At 35.2% G+C, this 16,134-nt stretch overlaps 1 protein-coding gene across 2 annotated transcripts; it reads left to right on the top strand.

Moving 5' to 3' along the window:
• The first annotated feature begins 2,530 nt into the window (after positions 1–2,530).
• LOC117321916 (nuclear hormone receptor FTZ-F1 beta-like) lies at positions 2,531–13,085 on the top strand. 2 transcript variants are annotated; one of them, XM_033876542.1, is made up of 6 exons: positions 2,531–2,644; positions 4,202–5,170; positions 5,602–5,781; positions 6,466–6,944; positions 7,321–7,579; positions 8,221–13,085. In XM_033876542.1, the coding sequence occupies exons 2-6, from the start codon at positions 4,204–4,206 to the stop codon at positions 8,475–8,477; spliced, it is 2,142 nt and encodes a 713-aa protein (XP_033732433.1). In that variant the 5' UTR covers positions 2,531–2,644; positions 4,202–4,203; the 3' UTR covers positions 8,478–13,085. The 2 variants fall into 2 exon arrangements, with proteins under 2 accessions (XP_033732433.1, XP_033732432.1); XM_033876541.1 differs by lacking the exon at positions 2,531–2,644 and adding an exon at positions 2,699–2,850.
• Positions 13,086–16,134: the final 3,049 nt, after the last annotated feature.

Below are 16,134 nucleotides of genomic sequence, written 5' to 3' on the forward strand. Positions count from 1 at the left end.
GTAAACGTGTTCCAAGCGTGCAAAATAAGGTAAAGTCAACACAAATTATCATTCTTAATGCTGTACAAGGCTCATCGTTTCAAGAAAACAGGACAACGTAACTATTCGGACATCGTTAAATGACGGACTTAAATTGTCCAAATACTCAACTGTATGTCATAATACGGTACTCATTCAACCCTCATTGCATTTCTCTGCATACACATACAAAACAACTTGGCTACGCGCATGGTATTATCACCAAAATGATTCAAACTGATATCATTTTGTTATCTGTGCTGAAACACATTAGTTCGTTAATTTATTTCACGAGCAGTTTTATATTATAAACACCAGCATTTAAACTATTCCGTTTATCTTTTTTAAAGATATTTCTTGTTTCATATGTAATGAGTTTTCAAATAGATACCATATCAATACAAATTTTCTCAGTTCCAAAGTATTGTGTCAGTGGCCAAGCATTTTCTGCGAAGATTTGATTTTCAGATGGAGACACTCTGTCTGCCTTTCATACCCCTTGGATTTGAAATATTTGTTTAAGAATCAAAAAGGCTCTACAGATTTTCATAACTGCATGATAACTCCTGCAATCACACAAACAGGTACAAGAAAATGGAATGAGGAATTTGAGTATGACAAAGAGAAATGGGAAAGAATCTTTAAAATGTCTTTTACTGTACCAAAAAGTTCAAAACTTCAATGGTTGTAAGTGAGAATTATACACCATGTTTTAGTAACCAATACCTTTCTTTTTATAATTGATTTACATCCTAGTCCAATTTGCTCACTATGTAATAGGGAAAGGGAAACAATAGTACATTGTCTATGGGAATGTATTCAGGTTCAGACTCTTTTTGGAAGATTTGATATATAATTGATATTTTGTTTATCCCATTTTTAATGAATAAGGACTCTGTTCTTTTTTGGAGTAACTTTTCCACGTGTTAATATGGTTGATAATGAAATACTTATAATTATTAAGCATTATATTTTAAAACAAGATGGCTTCATAAAACTCTTAATATAAATGCACTAATGAATGTTATTAAATATCATTATAATGAACAACAGTATATAATTTCAAGTCAAAGTGATATAATTCAAAAGAAGTTTGAAAGAAATTGGAGAAAGTGGATGCATTTGTTAGAAATATGACTTAATATGGTACAGGTAGTTTTTCTTTATATAAACCAGTATGTGTAATATATATATACATATCTATATCTTTTAATGGCACATGCCCTGACAATATACCATACTTAAAGATTACAGCTTGTATTTATATTTTCTAAACATAGATTGTAAGTAGTTCCTTATCAGTAAATAAAAGTGTATGGGAACCTCTCTACCTGTCTGTCTCTATGTCTTCTCTCGTCTGTCTGTCTGTCTCTGTTTTGTCTGTCTGTTTTGTCTCTCTTTCCCCCTCTCTCTCTTTACATGTCTGTGTGTGGGGGTGTGGATGAAAGCACATGCAGTCATTATATATGTATGTAGGTGCTTCTTTGTACTGTTAAATGGTGAGCAGAGTGTGATGATAATTATAAAACGTGATAGTTATTATGTGTGTGTACATGGGAATGTGTGTGGGTAAGTGTGTATGTCCCTCTGTCTATGTTCTCGTCTTATATCATATCTGTATTAAAGCTTTGAAAAATAAAACAGTTATAAAAAAAATTATACGACTTCATATATGTTTCCAGGATAGCCTCTTTGTCTCCTTATTCAATTATCCCAAACCTCACAAACATATTCTAGGCCGAACATGCACCAAGAATAATTTCTCTAGATATTTCATATTTAAAACATATCTTAGGTTTCAAAGAGTCGATAAATGTCTTTTATTTTAATGCTATTAACGAGAACTAATAGACTATTCGCCGATACATACAAACTCCACAACAAGGAGGACATAAATAAAGTCTATCTGTACAGTACCTTTCCTCAAACACAGCCGCACGGGGGATGGGCGCGTTTAATATGAAATCATTATCTTAAAATGTGTTAACAACAAGATTATGTGTAGATGCCTGAAAATATTTAAATGTTATTTCAAGCTCATCATTAACGTGAAAATGATGTTTGTTTCTCAATGCAATACGCTATATTAACACAAGCATTGCCAGGAGGATTTTAGATTATTTAAAGAACAGGTAAAGCATGTAAATGTAGCAATAAGACCTGCATTGGTAAAAAAAATTAAGTCTGTACCCTGTCGCCAATCACATATATCAGAGAAATATATACATGCGAATTCGGGTACACAAGATCTGTGTCCGAGGTGTTTTTTTTGTTTTTTTTTTTACAAAAAACACGACTTAGAATAGACTTTCTTATCTGCACAATTTAATTGTCAATTTCTAATTGAAATAGTTCCAAATTTTAACTTGTTCTCATTCAAAAACTATATCATGTTAATAAAATAAATAACAGTTTTCACTCATTAACCAAAAATGGTACGCGCACCTGCCAAATAGTGTTATAGGGGAGGTAACTCGTTGTTTTAATAAATTACAATCTTCGCGGAGTAATACTCTCTACGTAAAAATTGATTTCAGTCATATGGCGTCCAAATACACATAAATGGCCGCCATTGTGAAAATCTGACAAATCTGACAAGAAAAATTGGAAATACTATTTGATTGTGGTAAGTAGCTCATTAAAACAATGTTAAATTTGTTGCCAAATGAGAGGGGCGTGGAGAACCGAAAGATTCAGTGAAGGACGTTTCAGAGGGTGCAAGGTCATGGCCGAAGAGCATCGAAACCAAGCACGGGTATCTAGAAGCCATCAGAAAACTCACAAGCCATATGAGTAAACTATAGCGGAACATTTACGAGGACATCTCAATCAGTATGTAGTTATTTCCTCCTGATTAAAGGTTAATCGTGTTGCATATTTTGAAGAGAGACATTACCACCGCTTTGTTTTCAAACAAAGACCACATGTGCGCGCTCCTATTCCGACAACAACACAGGAGGGTCTATTTTTGTCTGTCCCTAGTGTAGCTGACATTGGAAATTACGTTTATATGTCTAAAATAAATCATCTAGGTAAGATTTATTTAATGAATTACACAAGGATGTCTTAATATGACGCACGCCTCGTTTCACGTGTCCGAGTACCCATCGATGGTCAGTTTGGACACTGAACCGACCTTGACAGCGACGCCAATATTCGGCCTTGTAACGAAAACAAACACCCGCTGTCGGCGGTTTTTGTATACTAAACCTTCTAGATATCGCTACACAGTCTGGAGTTGTATAAATATTAAGTAAATATATGTTGAAATTATTTTTAGCCCGTTATTTTTTCACTCGGTATTTAAAATACAGTATGAATTGTTTTGAAAACTAATATCGTCATTTTGAGAGATGACTCAAATTGTTTCCACAACTAATTAATATTGTCACTTTGAGACACGATACCATCTCCGCTGTATTACTAACAATTATTTATTTTGACATATATATCAACACTACATTCCTTTTGTGATTGCAATTATGTTTGTGCAGATTATTGCAACAGACATGCCCCAATTTAGTCAATAATCTCAATAAAATTACACATTTCTATTGGTATAGAAAGACTTTAAATTGTATTGTACCTGTACACCAATTATGATTGAATCCTCCTCAATCCTCCTCGCAAAAAAGATTAATTACAGCAAATTGTTCAGCCATTGTCATCAAAGGCAATTATGAAATTAATACAATAAGTGAATATAATTTTTCAGTTTAAATGTTTTTGTTAATTTAAATCTGGTTATTAAAAATCTCAAGGAAGTACCTGTTCTATTGTCATAAAAAACAATTCAACTATTTTATCATTTTTGCCACTTTTCTTCTTTTTTGAGAGTTTGGCATTGAAGCACCGACTTCGGTGTATAATATATAGGACCTGGAATTATTTTACATTCCAAACGTTCAGAAACAGGTTATGTTTATATATATGTTGACTTATATTTTCTATGGAAGGAAACTGGAGTACCCAGTGAAAAATGCAACTCGGATCATTTAAGTGAACGACATACGTTACCACTGGGTGACCCTATTGCACCCACACAATTATGATATGAAGTGTGTGCTAAATCTCTGTAAAACTTAAAAGTTTCCTATTATACCCTAAATGTAGGATACCGTATTATAAATAACTACAAATTAATGAAATGATGAGAATAATGTTGAAAATTTTTATATTACAGACATGAGTGGGCTTAATGAGGTGACCATTTCTCCAGTGCTCCTTCAGGCCATATCACAGACCCTCACCTCCACCAAGGACCGGCACACTGTCAGCATGCAGCCAAACATCAATGTCAAACAGGAGATGATGGAGGATCTTCAAGCCTCTGGAGGCCACTCGGTCAATCATATATTACAGGGTATGAATGAACCTGTCTCTGAACAGTCTCGTCTACATTCCAGATCTGTGTCATCCGATATAGATAGTACCTGTGAAAGTCCAGGCCAAGTGTTCGCTCAAGATAGCATCAACATCTCATCGGAAAACATAAAGAGCATGTTAAAATGGAAGATAGACCAACTGCATCAACAGAATGCTATCAACAGTGCTGTCCAACAGGTTCAGGAAGAGGCCAGACTACAGGACCAGGAGAATGCATCTGGTCGCGAAACCATCATAATTACCTCAAACTCGGGTGGGGACCTAAGTATGGTCAATGTGCTATCTGCCCTCGCATCTCATCACTTGAAAACAGGTGGTATAGATAAGGAGTCTAAAGTAGGTGATTGTCCAGCAGAGACCATTTCCCAAACTAATGACCTTTCACAAGTTCAGTCTAAGGAGTCCGATGCTCTGGAGCAGGAGAAGCAGATGATTATTTGTTACCAAGACAGCAATGGTCAGGTAAATGTGCCATCACCAATTAATGATGTGGTAGTTTCAGATGCTGTAGGACAGCCTGTTGGCATGGTGATAGAACAAGATGGACAGCGATTCTACATGCCTAACACATCAGACAAACCAAACAATGTCGGTCTAGACCGTTCATCACCTGTGAAACAATTCCGGTATGCAGAGGATGGCAGTTTTACAATAATGAATGACAATGCACCTGTGGAAGTGGTATCTTCGATGCCTTGTAGGGATTCTGGTCTACCACCAGACCCCTCCATGGGACCATGTCCAATATGTGGGGATGCAATTTCAGGTGAGACATGGAATATTTTGTCATGTTTTCATTCATTTTTGATAATTTAAAAAAAAGCAAAACGATTTGGTTGTAAATTTTTGGAATCGATACAGTATATATGGAGACACTATATATGGCTAGGTCCCTTTGGTCCTATTTTTGGGAACTCAAGATCTCAAGAATATATCAAAGGACGCCCAAGGGAGGTAATAAGACCAAAATTTTGCACTGGAGTCTTGAGATGGCCAAATTTATCGGAAATCAAAGGAGACTCCTGTGTAAAATTATATATAGAGACTTGGGAAGGTATGAAATTGAATTCTATGTATACGGATAATGAATATTATAGCAGCAGGTCTATTGAGATTGTGTAGATGATTATTCATATATGTTTATATAATGATACTTTGTCAGACTAGTTCTGTATCTTGCCATTTTGTTTTTGCCAGGTTATCATTATGGGATATTCACATGTGAGAGCTGTAAAGGATTTTTCAAAAGAACTGTACAAAATAAAAAAACATTCGCTTGTCATCGAAAAGGAGATTGTGAAATAACAAAGTTAAGTCGAAAGAAGTGCCCGGCATGTCGATTTGCCAAATGCATTATCCATGGTATGAAACTTGAAGGTAAGTGATTTTTTTTTTTTTTTATCAAATTTACAAATTCTGTATGCTGTCAAGCTATACCCTAAAATTAATTGTTGAAATTTGTGTGTAGTCAAGAGAAAATATGAACATAAATTCTTCTATGCATTGTACATGCAATGTGTTTCAACTCAAGTATCAGAAATCACATCAAATTTAATATGACAGTTCATTAAAATTGATGACAGTGGATCCCGGTTGGATCTTCAGTAATTTTATATTGATAAAAAGAAAAATAAAGAGCCAATCTGTGATTGATACATCAAATTAAAAAGAATATAAGACATGGAAATTAATAAAGGGAAATGGTGTTCAACTTACCAATGGAGTTTAATAGATTGTCTCTTGAGAGGACTGAACTATTCATCTAGAAAAAATTTTAAATCAATGCATGTACATCCACAAATAAAAGCTGATTGCTTATTGTTGAGCTAGCATTATACTTCATTCAAAGTAGCTAGCTATATAGCATTATACTTCATTCAAATCTGGAGTATAACTAGTCCTTCCCTGCTTTACTGATTTGAAGATCAAAATGGGCAACTAACTGTTAGGGCTATTCCAGTTAAGGGCTATTCCAGTTAAATTTTTCTCCCATGGAAATTATATATTCATCAAGTAATACGAATACTGTATTCTTAAGACTCCACTTTAATTTTGTTGCAGCGATAAGACATGACAGGATGAGGGGAGGAAGGAGCAGTTACGATGGCTGTTCACCGCACGGACGACCAAAGGTCTATCCCTTGGAACTGGCCTCTGCTCCTAAAACACCCAGACGCACCCCAAGTTCTCATCGTAAAGTAGCACCAAGTGCCAATCATCCAAACACTTCATTAGAAAATGTGCATGTGACTTTACCGACTGGTGAAGATATATCTGGGAGTCAACTTATGGCAATTCTTAATCGTAATGGAAAGTCTGCTCCTGAAGAAACGATAAAGCCATTTGTTCCTCATTTATTGACAGAAATCATGAATGTCGAATCCTATTTATGTGACGATGAAAACCAAGCAGATTTTCCAGCAGATCGTTTGTCAGAAAATGACCCGACATTCATGTTGTCATTGCTACAACTAGCAGAGCTTAGACTGTACAAGTTGGTTCGCTGGGCTCGTAATCTGCCTCAGTTCAGTGCGATAGCAGTAAGTATTGAATAATTGGTATCAAAGTGATATAATATATACCCCTTACTGTTAATTAGTCAATTGTGATTTATTGTAGCATGTTAATTACACAGTTGTTGTCATTTTCCCTGATTAGGGAAATTATGATAATGACCTAAATCAATTATTTATGATTGTTCTTTTGCTGAAAAAAATTAGCCAAGAATTTAAAGTTAAACTGCTAAATTGATTTGTTCTCCAACAAATATTGGAAACATGCTGTAATCAAAATATATATGTATATCGATAAGCTATCAATATTTTGAAACATTTACATACTGTACAGTGTACATAGTGTTCACAATATTCATTTTCTGTATTCCTTAAACTAAATGTATGAACATTCCTCTCACAGACAGACGACCAGATCTTACTGCTTCAGAACTGCTGGGCAGACTTGTTGCTGTTCAACTGTTGTATGCGGTCTATACAGAGCACGACAGAGATATTCCTACCAATGGGCAAGTCCATTGACATGGAGAAGGCCACCAAACTTGGGCATGGTGCAGACGATATTGTGTCTCGACTTCTGGCCATTACAGATCAGCTGAGACGCCTACAGGTCGACCAGTATGAGTTTGTGGCTTTAAAAGTTCTCATGCTCATCACACCAGGTTTGTGGGAATTTTATTATGATAAAATTCAGTGACCTCATGTATATGTTCCAACATGTCGCCCATGAAAAAAAAAATATTTCTGATGTCCCTTGCGATGAGGAAGTTATCATCACAACCATTACTTGTGTGCGTGACTCCTTATTTAGAAAGTCCAGTAAGAGAATGCCATTGAGAGTGCTTCTTTTTAAGAAAAACAATAATATTTTGAATTTCTCCAAATATGATGGCATTCTCTTACTGATGTTGTATTTCCTAGAAGCAGTTCCTATAGCTTGAGAACATAAATTTTAAGATGTCAAGTTAGTGTTTCATTTTAGTTTCATCAAAAGTATTTGTGTTAAATTGATGAAATGCTAAAAAAAATGTGGTTTGCTAAACTTGCCAAGGCAGAAAGTACAAAAACAATTAAGGGGAGATTACTCAGATGGAAAAAAGTTGACATTCTGCATTAAAAAAATAGTTATAGTATTGTTTTGAAGAGTTTGCACACAATGATAACAATAGGATACTGATATATTGCATACATTTTAATTTGGAACCAAACATTGTTTTTACCTCTGTTGTAATTTTTACTTCATTTCCCTTGATGTCTTGTTCCCAAAATCTCTTATTACATGTTTGTCTTTGTTACCTTTCAGATGTGAAGGGCCTGAAGGAGCCAGGTAAAGCCCAGGAACACCAGGACTCCATCTGTGAAGCCTTGGGGCTGTATACCAACTCTCATTACCCACAACACAACAACAAATTCGGCGAAATGCTGCTCCGCCTCCCTGAAATTTCACGTGTCAGTATGATTGGCAAGGAGATTCTGAACACAGTCATGCCGCCAGAATTTACTTCCTGCGGCCTTCTGTTTGAACTCCTGAAAGGAGATGGTCTCAAGGATGAAACATAGGGAACAGAGTGGAAATTCATTTCCTGTGATGTACCAATTATGTACAAAATACACATTAGACATCGTGAAACGAACTGACATGGCTTCAAAAACAAGCAGATTGCAAACTTTAGGTTGTTTTTGTTCTCTGATCATGTGTATTTTGTATTTACAGTGTTACATACTACTGCACATTGTTTTAATCATTGTCTCATGATCAGTAAGATTTTTATCACACATTTTCAGCATTTTAATCACATAATTACAGACAACAGTTAGTCCTGTTAAACAGCATCATTATTTAATTATGTGGCAAAAAAAGACATGTAATATTGATATTAAGTCTCGCTTACATTTTATACATACATTTAATACAAGCTGAAGATGAAATTTTGTATCATGAACATTTTTAAAGATATATGCTTGTTTCATTTACTTTTAATCTTATGTTTTGGTGCAGATATATAGAGATAATCTAGGGGCACTCTCATGAAGTCTCTTAATATATATAGTGAATGATGTACATGTGAAACTTTGGGAAAAAATGGAAATATAATGAAATTGGAATATTTGTGAGAAGTTGAGATGCCAATATACATGTAATGTATTAATACTATTTTCACAATCCATTTGTAGTTTCCTGAAATGTTTTGAAATCAATATTGGTCAAATGTAGTTATTATTCAACCAACATACAATATTATCAATTTGAAACTTTTTAAGGTAGCATTATTGTGCACACATGTATTAATAGCTCATTATCACAACCCGGCTGATGCAATTTTAATCTTATGTGGATGCTCATGTAGGAAACTGCTGGCTTTTGAATTAATTCAAGAAAGAGTAATTGTAATTCATTGAATTTTTACTACCTTCAAAATTAATTATCTTTTGATTTCATTGATGGAGACCGTCTTTTCATCGCTTTTCACTTCTTTGTCTCCCATTTGAGCTGTACATTACATCTGTGTTAACCCCTACGATCTTACAATTTTTCTTAGCCATGAGCTCGAGGTGATGCACTGCCCTATTGGGGAAATAGATGAGAAAAATTAATAAATACTTACCTTCAGGGTGTAAAAAAATAAATCTTGAGCCTTAAGGTGAAGATTGCTTTGTCATGCCTGCAGCACTTACATATAAGGAGTTAATTTCAGAATGTTATAATATGGCAGAGTGTATTGTCAAATTCATTGCATGGGACTCTTACATTTATAATTACATTATGTATATACAAGTGCATGTGGCCACACCCTGAAGTTATTTGTAGGAAGAGGTTCTATATATATATTGAGTTACTGGGTTAGATTATACCCAGACAGTAATATCACACTCGGATAAATAGGTCCATGGTCATTCAAGTAATATTCTTTTATATCTTTTTTGTTGTTTGTTAATATGACAAGGATTTATAAAAGTTTTAAAATCAAGAAATATTGATCATGAAGAGTAATTAGATAATTTTTTCACCTTTGTTTCTGCATACAACAATATTCAGTTTTCTTTGAGTTCAATACATCTGTTTAAGTCATCACGTTACATGTTATAAAGATTTATGTAAATACCACCAGATCTATATTTTATATACGCACTAGTGCCATCATTACGTTCCCTTGTGTCATCGGTGTTCAAAAGTGGCCTTGGGTACTTGCTCCACACATGCTCAGGATATTATGTGTTAAAAGCTCAGATATGAAAAAATAATAGTAATTGATTAATATGGCATAGTGATCATTGGAATGAACAAAAAAGTTGTGAAAACTTTGGTAATTTAATATCCAGATGGATAATCTCGGGTCTGATGAAAACTTTGATAATTTGATATCCAGATGGATAATTTCAGGTCTGTTAGGGCTAAGTTCAGGCATCACAGCTACAAATGTATAGATTTAATTGGTATTACTATAGTCTATATCAGTTAAAATGGGTCATTGACAGCAGAAATTCCTTACTATATATAGACTCTTTGATATTATTGCAAAATAAAATGTCTATGTCACTCGGATTATTTCAGAATTTATTTAGTGATTTTTCTGCATTTCCACAAGATCTTCTACAAATTATGGATATTTTCTATCAGACATGTGTCATTATATTACATCAAACAAGTTTTGCATACATCATTAAGAATTTATTTCTGAACGGTCCTATTTTGTATTGATCATCATGACATAAAAATTACGCTCAAAGAGGAGGAAAGTTGAAATCTGTACATGTTGCTCAGTAGCATTAGACAGTTTATGTTACCTGTGTTCCTCATTTGTTTACCAGCATCACCTCTTACAGAAAATCATTTTCTTGTGTTGTGTTGAACAATGAATTAAATGTACAATTTTCTAATCAAAATTATGACGTTTTAATGTTGCAATATTGTTGGCTGTGAGGGAGATAATCTACCTTATGTATTGTGTTTTTGTGTCTGGCTTTGATTTAAACACCAAAAGTAAAATTAAATAGTGTGATTTCCCTGGAAATATTACCGTAGCTTTTTATTGGAAACTAGGAAATGAGACATTTTTTGAGTTAGCCAGGATTTTTATACTACTTTCTTCGCAAAAAATTGCATGTATTAAATTAAAGTTTGGTTTGGTTTATTTTGTTTAACGTCCCATTAACAGCCGGGTTATTTAAGGACTTGCAGGTTTTTGAGGTGGATGAAAGTCAGATTACCGGCCTACTGTCGGTACCAGGCAACTGCCCCTTGTGGGTTTTGAAGTCGCGACCCAGAGGTGGAGGGCTAAAAAAATGTATCGATAAAGTAAACTGAAGTCAGTCATTGCTCGTTTTTCAAACTAAAAGTGCTTTTTGAGATTTTAGATTTCCGCAAGTACATACTGGGTATGTCAAAACGCTATAATTTGGTTCCCAATGAAAATGCTTCGAGATGCAATTAATTTGATACAGACCTGATGCAATGCCAGAAAGGATTTTTTTTTTTCAAAGTTAATTTTTTCATGTCCTGTTATAAAATAAACTTCCACACAGTACACATACACTATAAACCAGTATATTAGACAGCTTCTGTGAACCTTGAATAATCATTTTCCTCATGTTTAGTTTAATAGTAGAAATTTGATGTCAAAGCTAGTATACCAGACAGCTTCTGTGAACCTGGAACAATCGTTTTCCTCCTGTTTAGTTTAATAGAACTTTGGAGTCAATCTTCAGTCAAAAGTTTGTTCTGTGGGTTGGATGTGTACATCTAGATTTCCAAAAATTTCTGTTGGAACCTAGTCTTGGCCTTTGTTTTCTCATTAATGAATAAAAATATATTAGCTGATATTTGTAATGCAAGGCATTTACAAAATTCTTACAAAAGCTTTATTGTTAATAAATTATGATACAATGAGTTTGTTAGGTCTATCCCCCAATGAACAGCCAAAGTCATTTTGAGACGGGGTTTCTTTGTAGTAGCTACTGGCTACCTCACTGAACAACATATGGATGGCCTGTTACATGCCATCCACAACAATTAGGGTAAAGTGTCTTGTCCATGGACGGCAGAGACTTTTCGATTTCTTAGCATCCCTTGAAATACAAACTGTCACGAACAGGGAGCATGGAGTCACACACCTTAGATTTACCTGATATTCTGGCATCACGTATGAAACGAACAAAATAAGTGTTGTGAATCGAAAAAATGAAAAAAAAATTCACTAGTACTAATATTTACGTGTCGGTAACTTATGAATGTGCTAGCTGAGGAAATTGAAACTGATGAAGTGTGATTTGTACAGAGGAAAAAAGTGAAAATTACTGATGAAAATAATGGACTTGTTTGAAATGTCAAATAGATTATTAAAGAGAGCATAACTTGGGTAGCTAGAACTACCTGTCTATTTTGAGACAAATAGTTTCAATTTCATTTTATATAGAGCTGTAATAAAAACTAGACTTGATAATATTTTTCTTTTCTGTCTTTACCTTTTTTTTAAATTCTCTCTGATGACAGCAAAATTGTAACATGAGAGAGGGGCTTGAAAGAATATTTTCATTTTGTGAAATTTTTGTAGGTGGAAGGTCAACTTTTTATTATTTGTTTTGGAGCCCATGCACGTTACTGGTTTTAGTAACTGAAACTATTCCCACTGTTGTACATAGTGAATCGTAGTGTCTTGTGATTTTAGTGGATTTTCCTTTCCTCTATGTCTCAGGTCTGGTTAGACTAGAATATATTGTTAAATGTTGACAGAAATGGTGTCGAGTTTTGTCTTAATGTAGGAACTGTCTGTTTGGAAATCAGTCTTGAAATCTTTAAAGTTTCATTAATTCGGTACATATTGCTTGTACATGTAGCTACACTATGATCTTTATACCGACCAATATATGTGCTTTAAAGCAGGAACATGTCTTGCATTACCAAACTGTGAAACAATCGTCAATGTTGTGATTGTATGACCAACATTTTATTTATTTTGAATTATGCTGGGTGAGAATTGTAGACAATCTGTATGTCATTATACAGTAGATGTATATATACCACACAGGTCTCCACATTATCATGGACACTTGACATGATCAAGTTAATGTCTACAATTCGTTGAATCCATGCCGGTTTTATGTGGTATCGTATTAACCCCACAGACAAACTTGTTATCCCTCACAGGAATAAAACGTATTAGTACCAGATTATTGTCTCTTGTTACTATTTTTAGCCCACCATCATCATGGTGAACCATTTCAATCGCTCTGCATCCTTCCATCTTTCTAACACTTAATACATGTAGGTTTCTTTGGTTCCTGGTTGTGCCTATTTAATTTTTAGCTCACCTGCCCGAAGGGCAAGTGAGCTTATGCCATGGTGCGGCGTCCGTCGTCCGTCTGTCTGTCCGGCCGTCCGGCGTCAACTTTTTCATTTAAGCAACTTCTTCTCAATAACCAAGAGGCCCAGGAACTTCATATTGGGCCTGTAGCATACTGGGGTGAAGAGCTACCAAGTTTGTTCAAATAATTGACCTTGACCTTCATTCAAGGTCACATGGGTAAAATAGGCTATAATCTTCAAACGACTTCTTCTCAATAACCAAGAGGCCCAGGGACTTGATATTGGGCCTGTAGCATGCTGGGATGAAGGGCTACCAAGTTTGTTCAAATAAATGACCGTGACCTTCATTCAAGGTCAAATGGGTCAAATAGGCTATAATCTTCAAACAACTTCTCAATAACCAAGAGGCCCAGGGACTTGATATTGGGTCTGTAGCATGCTGGGATGAAGGGCTACTAAGTTTGTTAAAATAAATGACTGTGACCTTCATTCAAGGTCACATGGGTCAAATAGGCTATAATCTTCAAACGACTTCTTCTCAATAACCAAGAGGCCCAGGGACATGATATTGAGCCTGTAGCTTGCTAGGGTGAAGGGCAACAAAGTTTGTTCAAATAAATGACCTTGACCTTCATTCAAGGTCACATGGGTCAAATAGGCTATATTCTTCAAACAACTTCTTCTCAATAACCAAGAGGCCCAGGGACTTGATATTGGGCCTGTAGCATGCTTGGGTGAAGGGCTACAAAGCTTGTTCAAAAAAATGACCTAGACCTTCATTCAAGGTCACATTGGTCAAACAGGCTATAATCTTCAAACGACTTCTTCCCAATAACCAAGATACACAGGGACTTGATATTGGGCCTGTAGCATGCTGGGGTGAAGGGCAAGAAAGTTTGTTCAAATAAATGACCTTGACCTTCATTCAAGGTCACATGGGTCAAATAGGCTATAATCTTCAAGCGACTTCTTCTCAATAACCAAGAGGCCCAGGGACTTGATATTGGGTCTGTAGCATGCTGGGATGAGGCTACTAAGTTTGTTAAAATAAATGACTGTGACCTTTATTCAAGGTCACATGGGTCAAATAGGCTATAATCTTCAAACGACTTCTTCTCAATAACCAAGAGGCCCAGGGACATGATATTGAGCCTGTAGCTTGCTGGGGTGAAGGGCAACAAATAGGCTATAATCTTCAAACGACTTCTTCTCAATAACCAAGAGGCCCAGGGACTTGATATTGGGCCTGTAGCATGCTGGGGTGAAGGCTACAAAGTTTGTTCAAATAAATGACCTTGACCTTCATTCAAGGTCGCATTGGTCAAATAGGCTATAATCTTCAAACGACTTCTTCTCAATAACCAAGAGGCCCAGGAACTTGATATTGGGCCTGAAAGGCTTCAAAGTTTGTTCAAATTAATGACCCTTGACCTACATTTAAGTCACAGGGGTGAAATCGGCTTAAATCTGTAAACAATAATTTTGCGATAGCCAAGAGCCTCCTAGACCAGATATTAGGCCAATAAAATGCTGGAATGAAGGACAAGAAAATTTATTAATATGAATAAACCTAGCTTACTATGATAATCAGCATAGTATCTGTAGAAATGACCTCAATCAAATTTAAAGTTGCTGTAGAGCCAGGTGAGCGATACATGCCCATTAGGCCTCTTGTTAACTTCAGACTGATTGAAAGAACAAAATGATCAACAGGCAGCCATCTTGCATTTGGACAATCACTATTTTTTGAAGTACTGGAAGAATATTTCTCAATCTCCTTGGGCCCTGGTGCCCATTCAATTATGATAATAAAAAGACCAAAGGTGGCCACCCTGGATTTATGACATTTGAAGTTTGTTATCGCGATTTATTTCGTCAGAAGTACTGGAATTAAAAAAGAGGACTGTATTTGATATTATGGAAATGAATGTATTTTGTATGTTTTTACAACAAACCAAAAAAAAAAAAAAAAAAATCGATAGGTTAACACAAAACCTAAGTACAGGTAAGAAAATTATTTATCTTGCATGAAAAGAGAACAACAGCCCCGTGAACACCAACATATATGTGAATATGTAATGAAAAACGTCTAATTTCCCTTTTTCAAACATTTCCCCATTATTTTAACCTCAATTAACGTCAGTGAATAACTCATTTTTTGTGAAAATGTTTATGCCCGTTTTTTCACTTCACGGTGTTTTACGACATGCGGATCTTCCTCGAACGTATTGGATTCTAAAACTTCATAATCCTTATAAACAACATTTATACAACGTTTTATGGCTGACTGGAGTAGTTGTTTAATAACGTCCTTATCCAAACTTGTTACTACCGTTCTTAGATTTAGTAAGTCAGGGCTTAAGTCGGGTTACTGTATGGATTGTGAAGAATGCCAAAGAGCTGTTGATCAATCTTCAAAATTCGCTCCTCAGAAACGTCTCTTCTATCAAAACCTTTGAATTCCCCCCATTGTTTATGCTCAAGCAGGAAATCTATGCTCAACCCAACTTACTTCAAACTCTCTTCAATCCTGAAGTAGCAGTATAAAAGAATAAAATGTAAACATCGATCACTTATATTCTTTCCGACATTCCTTCAAATGATCGGGGGGGGGGGGGGGGGGATTAATTCAGATATCAGATTTGTCCCTAAAGAAGTATTTGTGTCTGAGGACAAAAGTGAATTTGATCACGAGAACAGTTTCATGAATACAGACAGGGGCTCGGTTTCGGGATTTTGAGTACTTAACATATGACATCAGTTAACAACCACGACACTATAAATTTTTTTATAAAGTTTCAGAATATATATATATATATATATATACATGTATATGAATATTTGATTTGTAATGTTGTGGTTGTTAACTGATGTCATATGTTACCGAAAACGAGCCCCTGTGCTATCTTATTT

Source organism: Pecten maximus, chromosome 2 (genome assembly GCF_902652985.1).
Source record: "Pecten maximus chromosome 2, xPecMax1.1, whole genome shotgun sequence".
Lineage (NCBI taxonomy): Eukaryota > Metazoa > Mollusca > Bivalvia > Pectinida > Pectinidae > Pecten > Pecten maximus.

Excerpts from the sequence above, each read along its gene's own strand:
- LOC117321916 (XM_033876542.1), top strand. The coding sequence starts at position 4,204 with ATGAGTGGGCTTAATGAGGTGACCATTTCTCCAGTGCTCCTTCAGGCC. Across the intron at positions 6,945-7,320 it reads CTCAGTTCAGTGCGATAGCA|ACAGACGACCAGATCTTACT; the intron begins GTAAGTATTGAA and ends TTCCTCTCACAG. Across the intron at positions 7,580-8,220 it reads TCTCATGCTCATCACACCAG|ATGTGAAGGGCCTGAAGGAG; the intron begins GTTTGTGGGAAT and ends GTTACCTTTCAG.